General features: G+C 44.5%; 1 protein-coding gene across 1 annotated transcript in view; it reads left to right on the top strand.

Moving 5' to 3' along the window:
• Positions 1-428: 428 nt before the first annotated feature.
• The window catches only part of LOC119433600 (myb-related protein B-like), a 200707-nt gene continuing 191354 nt past the window's right edge, over positions 429-9781 (top strand). Inside the window, exons 1-2 of the mRNA XM_049659049.1 lie at positions 429-439; positions 1101-1443. Coding sequence (XP_049515006.1) covers positions 429-439; positions 1101-1443 — 354 coding nt within the window. The remainder of the gene's footprint in view (positions 440-1100; positions 1444-9781) is intronic.

Raw genomic sequence — 9781 nt, 5'->3', positions numbered from 1 at the left:
TACCCCACGTAAACACTGTAGCATAAACTTGGCGATGTGTTCCTGTTACCAATTGCATGCATATTGTCAGGTCGTAGTGACTGTAAAGAACACAGTAGCAAAACCTGTGAATCGTGCCCAGAAAAGTAGGTGACACCCAAATTACAGCGATAGCGGCGAGCACAGACTGCCTTCGGCGAAAATCTGATCAAGCGTGTTTGCTTTTATACATGATTCGGCGAAGGTTCCAGCGGAATCGCTGCTGCTCGCATACCTTCCAGAAAGTACTACAAACTCATTGCTCATGCAGTCTGATTACAAGGTTCTTCAACAACACAGGCAACAGATAGAATCGGCTACAGTAATCGCAAATACAGGCGCGTCTTGTGCCCAGCAATAACACTTGTTAGCCCGTGAAAAGCAGTTACTGGAAAAAGACTAAAGTACACATGTCGATATGGTCAGTTGGCGCAAAACTTGTAAAAGTGATAACCAAGAATTAAAAAGTTGTCGATTGCACTGGCAATAGCAAACTAATGCAATTCTACGAGTACTAATTTAGGCTAGTTGGTTGAGCATCGACACGCTGTAGAAACAGCACAGACAACAGGACTACGAGAAAACAACATGGCGTTCTTTTGCCTTATTCGGTGGCCGATTACTTGCTGCTTTAGTTGTGCTTTCTTGCGATGTTAGCTACCTCTTCTGCTTCCAGCCGTTTTATGTATATATACTCGTTCCTCGAATAAAACCACCGGTTGATCCTCAACCGCCATGTTGTCCGCATTGCTTGTCTAGCATTTCGATATCGATGGTCTACTTGTGAAACAAAGGACAGTAGAGGGGCGAAAAGAGGGAGGACAGTAGCAACAAGTGGGAACACGTGCTGAATGTGCTAGTCCCCATTGTCGTCCTCATTCTGTCGATAGTGAAATATTGTAATACTAACTATGGTTGTTTTTACACTATCGATAGTTAAAAAAAGTACAGATACTATTAATAGTAAATTGCCGATAGTTTTGCATCACTAGTGCCAGAGCATGCAGATGTAGAATGTGTTTCGGAGGAGGCAGTGTTGGCCTCGCTCTGTAGCCACATAGCCTGCCTTGACCACTGTGCAGGGTGAAGCAAGAGCCGTGCAGCTCGGATGACGAGGACGACGACAGCAGCAGCAGCAGCAGCAGTTCGTCGTCGTCGTCGTGCCGCTCCCGTGGCCAGCAGCAGGAGCGCGCAACCACGGCGGCACCACCGCGCCGGGGCAGTGGCGGCGGCCAGAAGCCGCTTAACAGGGGTCGCTGGGACAAGGAGGAAGACGAATGCCTCAAGCGTAGCGTCCAGGCCCTGGGCACGCATGACTGGGCCGCTGTGGCACGATGCTTCCCAGACCGCAGCGATGTCCAGTGCCAGCAGCGCTGGCACAAGGTCGTCAACCCTGAACTTGTCAAGGGCTCCTGGTCCAAAGAGGTGAGGTTGCCGCCACTTGGAGTCATTGCCCAGTGGCTTTAAACAAACATAGACAGGCTTTCTTACAAAAGTGTCCTGCTGGTTGACGACGAGTCTTGCGACCTATGATCTGGCCGTATATGTTGAGAGGTCTAGAGAAGATACTGGCTACCTAGTCCTTTGTGATAGCTAGAACGAAAAGACAATTTTCTGAGTAAACCGGGTGGCTGGCTTAAGAAGGTTGACACCAGCACTGTTGCAGCATGTCCAGGTTTTCTTTAGTGTGTATCTGGATTTTGACACCCATTTTTCAAATTATTCGCGAGCATATCAGAATAAATGCTCAATTGTTACTGTATTTGCCCAAATCTAATGAGACTCTTTTTAAGAGAAATTCGGACCAAAAAGTGCCTGCTACAATCGCATACAAAACTAAAACTGCATTCCCGGTGTTAGCAAAAGCCTACCATCAAAGGCAACATCATCACCATCACAAAATGGCAACAGAGCATGTTATGGTGAAGGTTGCTGTGGGTGGCTGGAAGATAGTGTTCACGCACTGCATGGCGAGTTGGCTATAAATGGCAGCCACACTTTCACTCCAAGCAATGCGCTGAAGCTCGATCGCTGGACGAACTGGCAGGGTGTCGCATGGCAGACTTTCGATGGTGATCAAGCCTGATCAAGGTCAAATTTCTTGATTGCGATTGGCTTCTTTGTGCAAGCTACAGAAGGTAGGCAATTGTGGTCGAAAAATTTAATCACAATCGAAATGCACCCTGCGACTCCCATATAAGCAGCAACTCGAGGCCTGGGCTGCCATCTTGTATGGCACGGACGACGACCTGCTGTGGTCTGTGGACAGTAACAAAGCACCGCTTCTGTATAGGTAAATTGTGCAAGTCCCATTTTTCCTGATCACGAACAAGGGGCTGCCCTATATTTTTATTTTATAAATTGGGTGCACATTACATTCAGGTGCACTTCTAATTTATTATTTTGAATCTGTGAAAATTGGCTGCACATTAGATTCGGGGGTGCGTTAGAATCGGGTAAATGCAATACCTGCTTCAGTGCAAGATTGTTTGAGGTAAGCATGTGACAGTAGCGTCATATGACGGGGTTTTGATATAAAGTAATGTGTGTTGCATACGTTGCAGTGATACACACGTGTTTATGAACTTTGAGAGTGCTGAAACAAGTGCGATATACAGTTGAACCCACTTATATTCAAGTGCACGACAATTCCATTGTTCTAACCGGGCTGCAAGTCTAGGTGAAGGGATGGCAGGGGAGCTGTTGTGAGAACACTATAATGACTGGGCGGCCAGGGCCCCTCCGCACCACTTACCTCCATCCGGCTGCTGACTGTGTTGACTCGTTTAACTCTGCAGGGGTGGGACTCCTGCGCCAATTGCGCCATTTTGATACAAACACAGATTCCTGTGCCAAGCACACAAAATTGACCGAAATTATGCCACGCTGCGCCGGAACGGCTTCGGCATTTGTGGTCCGGCAGTGGTCGCGAACAGCGAGCGGATTCGTTCTCCGAAAAAGAGTGCGGCCGTTCACATTCTGCAGACAGCACGACGTGCCTCCGGCACTGTTTCTCATGATTTTCGCACGTATAACACGACTTTTTGGCGCTTCCGGCAAGTAGCGGACGCGCGCGCATCCACTCTCAGCTGTTGTCACTGCTGTCAGGGTGGCTTTAGTTAAAGTGTACTAGAACACGGTTGACCGACCGAGTGGTGCGGCGCTCCCTAGCTGAGGCTCAAAATAATGAAAAGTAGACTGAGGTCACTGCGAGTTAACTAGATATTAGGGAGGCGCGCTTTGCAGCGGGTTCAGCGGGAGGGCGTCGATGTCCCCAGGGCCAGTGTACCGTAAAAATATTCCACTCTGTTTTTATGCTCATGTGGGGGAGGTGAGGCCATTTTGACATCGTGAAGGGCTAATGGCAGATTCGGAATAAAAAGTCGCAGTTTCGCCCGAAAGGCGAAGCATCGATTGCGATAGCGAATTAATAGATAGCTATACGAAGTAGGGATAGTACCTTTTGTGTTTTTTCACCAAGCTTGAGGCTCAGGTGGTTAGGGACCCCTTTAAGTGTGCAACCTTATTGGGAGCTAATGACTTAAAGGGACACTAAGTCAAGCTAAAGTGATGACATTAACTCAAGCATTAAGTGATAGAATAATGCTCGAGGACGTCTAAGGCGTCAATATTATCGCAAACACTGTTTTAGTAATCGACAAATTGAGGTAAATGTAGGACACCATTTGCGACTTACCCGGGACATTCAAGTACTAGCCCGATGACGAAGCCATTCCTCATTTTATTTCTGTCACCAGCACTCAACCTCTTGTAATAAAAATGTGATTGCACTACATTATAAGATGGAAGAAAATGCTACTTGTCCAGTTCTATTCGATGTTTAGAAAAAAGAATTCATTGACGTTACTCTTGACGACGACGCGGGCAGAAGAAAGGTTTCGTTTTCTCCACTCTTTGCTGCCCGCTCTGTGACATTTCAGTAGTTACGTTATCGCCTATGCTGCGCTGGTATTCCTGGCTCGCAAAACTCGCACAAACTGCTAGCAGCAGAGATTTTCAGGTCCGTGTGATGTCGCGGGATTCCCGAACGGTCCACCTCACTTGACCAAAAGCAGCTGCAGCAGTAAACCCAACGCACTGTTATCGCACGGTTTCTCCATGGCTGCGCGTTTGCTTTTTGTGCAAAAAGCCATAGCGCCGCCTGTCGGGTGCCGTTTTGCTCAAATGGTTGCAAAGGGCGGGAATGGCGTTCACCTTGCTTGGTGAATATTTAAAAATTGTACAGAAATGTCAGCGGTGGCGACCACACACGCTGCGAGGTTTCTTTTATGTTATTTTAACAGTCCACCTTGACTTTGCCTTTTGTGTCCCTTTAAAAGGACTTTCTTAGTTGGTGCACACCTAACATAGTGAGCGCAAAACACAGCAAAAAAAGAAGAAATGGACATGTGTCCATCCCTTTCTTTTAGGCTGTGTGTTGCGTTCACTATGTCGAGAAGCTAATAAACTGCACAGGCTAGCTCTGGTGCCATGGCTCATGTGATCTCCACTTCCCCATGTTGGTGGCATCTATTGTGTTACCGCGAAAAATGTGGCAAATGAAAATTCCCATAATCATATTGTCACACGCCTAAGCACTGTTTTGCATCATTCACCTGGTCGTGTGATGGGAATGAACATCAGAATAAAAAAAAGCTGGCCCTACGACTAACAGAATGTGCATCCTTTTCGAAGAGCTCGCACAGCAGAGAATCGTAGCATTTGACCCACGCACATAAGGGCTCATTCATACCGGCGATACGCAGAGGTCGCGCGACGAAGTTAGTCGCAAATACTCTCAAGTGGTAGCGTTCATCGAAGTGACTTTTTTGCTTCAGTTGCTCACGGCTCGATATTTCACATGCGCAACTGCAGTCGCAAAGCTTCAAAACCAATTAAATGCACAGGAATTGGACCTTTGTATGCTCTGACGCTTATTTTACGTGGCGATAGCAGTATGAACAGATATGAACCGTAGCATGAACGGCATCTGGCAACAGGTGCCAATCCATCTGATTGCATTGGTAATGAATAGAGGCGGGATCTTTAGGCATTAAAAAAGTGCGTTTTAGGCGCCAAAAATGGGCAGGCAAAACAACATTTTAGGCCTCCAACGTCGTAAATATAGGCACAATAATTTTTTACATAAATGCAAATATTTTCAAACGAAGACGTGCGCGGCCTATATCTACGATAGGAAAACAAGAAATGTTATTGTCTATGATGGCACAAAGGTGCCAACAGTTGAACATAGCCATGAAATTGTGCCATAAAACTGCTGGACTAATGACAATCAATTGGCTTCATTCAATAAGCACACTGCTCATATTCATGTTCAATGGCCACTGTACTCGAGCGTCGCATATAGTGAAACAGGCATGAAAAAGAATACTTGAAACCTGGGAATACTGATTTAAAAAACCGATACTTTATCTTTGCCTGACGCAATTAAATTAAGACACAACAAAAACAAATAACAAATGCAAGGGAGACTACGATTTATTAAGAAATTAGCATGCTCTTACATGAGGACTGTTAGGTACAACTCATCGCAGTTTCCTCATATACAATGACATTATCCGAATTGTACAGACCAGACGTCCCAACACTGCCAAATACACTTCCGCCCACTTGAAGTGCACATGTTTAAAGATATCTGTTTGGAGAGCACGCGGAACGTAGTCTAAGAATCAATGTGAAGATTGTGGAAACAATAGCAAACTACCACCATCTCCAGATTTTTGGATTCAAAATTGTGCCTCTGGTCATCTCGTACGCTGAGAAGGAACGCCCGATGGCGGTGAACACCTTAAAAAGTAAATTACAAACAAAACAAAAGCCGCGTGCACATCACATTTTTCTTTCTTCTTTTGCTCATCACTCTTTTTTCCCCTGACGGCTCTCAGCGGTTTCGCATTCGCCAACCGCTCATGCGATGTCAGCGCGGCGGCGTATGCTGGCTGGCGCGTCCCATTTCAATGCTGCTAGCAGTTGTTTTCAGGGAGTTGGTTGAACTAAAGGACTAGGTTGAACCCCATAGAGTTCCGAACAGTCAATGTTGCCCGGTAGCATGAATAATGGTCTCTAACTGCACTCGAAAGCGAAACTTGAGGCTAAATAGTGTTCATATAGGCGCCCATATTAAAAATAGGCATTTATAGGCATTTGGGCACAAACGCCAAAGTAGGCATTTATAGGCACTATAAAAACACTATAAAAGCCCTTCTTAACATCTAATTGATGCTCATATATCCAAGGGGGGCGATAGGAGCGCAAGGAACAAAAAAGGCATTTGCCTAAAATCCGGTCTCTAGTAATGAACATTGGTCGTTGTCAGTCACTTCTCTGTCGCGCAACAATCGCCCTAAAGCCCCAACCACAGGCACGCGTCGGCACGCTTCCGCGCGCGCCGACAAGCGAACGCGCCGCTTCGCGTCGGCTGGAGGAAAAGGGCGCGCAACCACAGGATACTAGCTCTGACGCGTGCCGGCGCTCGCTTCTCGGCTGCGGTGCACTGTTGCTTGACCATTTCGTCTTCAACCGTCCAAGTGCGGCCTAAAACAGCCTTCTGTAAACTGAGCTTGAAACAATAAGTCAGTGAACTGTATGCTATTTTAGATATAAAAAAACACGTTTGATGAATGAATGTACGCCGGCCGCAACGGTTTCCTTGAACATAACTGCACAAGCTATCGACATCAGCGATTGCGTTCGCGTTGTCGTCTGCAAGATCACTTTGCAAACACCTGCACGAGCATGGCATGTCACATCAATAGCTCTCGTACGATCTCTCTTTTTTTTTGTAGTTCGTTGCACAGCCAACTATGTAAGAATTACCTAAGAACTACGTAGGAACTACGCAAAGTATCAGTGAAAAATCTGTATTATAAATATAATTATGCTTGTTGGTGCATGAATGAAACGCGTAAGTGGGTTCTGAGAAAATTAGCAAAAAATAAATAAATAAATAATTGAAACACTTGTGGCGCTCACAAAGAGACATTTCGAACAGCCAAAATTTACCAGTTTCGTAGCTTGTCTCCTGATTCTTGTTTGTCTAATCTTTCCCATGGAACCTTTAATTTTTATAGGTTGTTTTGAAGCATCAACACCGCATCGGGAGGCCTTGCAGCACTTATTCGTACTCTTGAAGCACTTATTCAAATGTATGGGCAGCTCATTTGCATAATATGAAAAAAATATATGTAAACAGGTTATTTTTAAAATTTATACACTTCAAGTCCCCACAAAAAAAAAAAACGGAAAGAAATACCAGTTTGTTTATTGTTTTCAGCCTACAATGATGTTTCGAATGAGAGACATTCAATTTGTTATGTGAGGCATGTAACAATTGCTGTGCCATATATTGCACAATATTGGACATGGCAGCCAACCATTATTAAACCCCAGAAGAAATTAATGGCACAATGCATATGATCAAGCAAACAGCGTTTTATTACACTTAATGGATGCTTTAAAAAACTGTCACACTATAATAATATTGCACAAAAGCTACTGAACTAAACTAATATACTAATACATATTTAAAGATCAATTTCATATTACAGTAACAATAACCAATCAATCAAATGTGTATTATAGGGCCCTGAAACAGCTAGAGGGCCTCTGACTGGTGCACTTAAAAAGCAATATGCGAGACAAAATGTACAGAGAACACAAATGTGGAAGACAAAACAATGCGAGATAGAGAAACATATAAGGGAAAAGAAAACAAGGAAGCGTAAACTGCAGTTAATCATACAACATGATTATCTACATATATACAATACATAGGAAATGAACTCTGAAATATGTCAATGCAGGTACAATTCTTATGTTTTTTGGAGTCGAGCCATATATAGGACAGTCTTTATTGGAACAAGGCCAGGCAGAGAATGCGGAATGTTACCTTGTATACTGTTGCAGCACGACAAATTGCGCAGCTTTGGGAAAGTATAATGCCACGGACCACCTTATACAGGAACGAAAAGGCATGATTTAAGTCTTGGATGAGTGACTAGCAACTTCATTAATCGAAGGGGTGAGGTGTAAGGGAGTCTAGAGGTGTGAGTTGAGGTACATTTGAGAGTGCTGGACTATGGTTGCCAGAATGGCAAAAGTGGTGTTGGAAGACAGATATCAATTTATTCTGGATGCATGCAGTGATGTCAGAATTAGATTTGCATGTTGTACCTCAATCTACAGAGACATACTCTAGTAGTGGAAGGCACACAGCAGCATACGATTTCAGAAACAGAACAGGTGAGTGGTCATCATGCAATATACGACTACAATTCCAAGAGAGTGAAGGGCACTTTGTGTATATTTAATGTGTGAACAGAAGCTTAGTGTTTTGTCGAAGTACACACCAAGATCTTTGATTTCATCGACACTGGACAGTGGAGCATCCCGAAGGGTGTATGAAAATTGTACATGGTATGTTCTGCGCGTGTAACTTAATGCCATAGTTTTGGAAGCATTTAAGAGTACATACCATTATTGTTTCTGCACCAGCTTGAGAGTAAGAAAATGTCTTTTTGGAAGTCAATTCAGTCGTGAACACTGTTGACAGTCTTAAATATCCTTAAGTCATCTGCATACAAAGTCATGCTGTCCATGTTCTTAGCACTAACAGAAAGCAGGGAATGCAATACTGATTCAAACACTTTTGACTCAATGCAGCAGATAGATATAGGCTGGTAGTTAGTAACTGCACTCGCAGCACCCGATTTGTGCACGGGAAATATCCATGCTACCTACCCAAGTGCTAAAAAATGTGCTAGACTTTAGGGAACTATGGAAGATGCTTGCGACAACAGGGACGCTTCTATACGTCTTAAGCAATGTGGGAGGACTACCATCAACACCACAAGGGAAGGTTTGAGGCACTTCATACACTTGAAAACAAAGTCTTCATTGACTGATAGCATAAACACTGTGCCAGGCTGAGAAGGAAGGTTACTTGAAGCATCCTTCACACAATAGACACAACAGAAATGTTCTGCAAAGGCATCACCAGTGTTCCAAGACATCATCACCATTTTCATCAAGAAGACACCTCTTTGGTGCTCTCTTTAGAAGAATGACAGCGCACGAAGCTCCAAAAATATTTTGAATTATGTGTCATGCTGGCTTCAACACCATCAATGTGGTTGTAGGGATCGTTATAACTATAATAATAACAACAATAATAATAATAATAACCTTAGCAGTACCATGGCACTCTAGACAGCTCACAAGGCTTTTTTTAAAAAGTAAGGCTCAAGCCTGCACGCTAGAGCGTCTGATAGTCAGCCATCTAGAGCAGGAATTTGCTCTAGATGACGCGCTCACACACACACACACACACACACACACACACACACACACACACACACACACACACACACGCACACACACACACGCACACACACGCACACACACACACACACACACACACAAACACGCTTGCTCACTTGCAGAACACATCACACGCACATACAAGCCAATAACTGGGAAGTCGACGGTGCACAATGCACAGGAGTGCCGTTTCACTACGGTCGCAAGGAATGGGAGTCCTAATGGAGAGAAAGCTCTGTATAAGAATGGAGTTGCGGCGTTGGACTGTACAGGTGTGATGGGGCTCAGGCTGTCCTTATGGCTTGTTCAGACGGACAGAACAAGAAATATAAGTGTTTCCAGAGAGCCACACAGCACCCTGCAGAATAGACGGACAAGTGCAATTTTGCGCTGGTATTGCAGGGTGCGCCACTTAAGGGCTTAA

This window comes from Dermacentor silvarum, chromosome 11, assembly GCF_013339745.2.
Source record: "Dermacentor silvarum isolate Dsil-2018 chromosome 11, BIME_Dsil_1.4, whole genome shotgun sequence".
In the NCBI taxonomy this organism is placed as follows: Eukaryota; Metazoa; Arthropoda; class Arachnida; order Ixodida; family Ixodidae; genus Dermacentor; species Dermacentor silvarum.
Note: the sequence above shows the minus strand (reverse complement) of the source record. Positions and strands in the feature narration are given on the sequence as shown.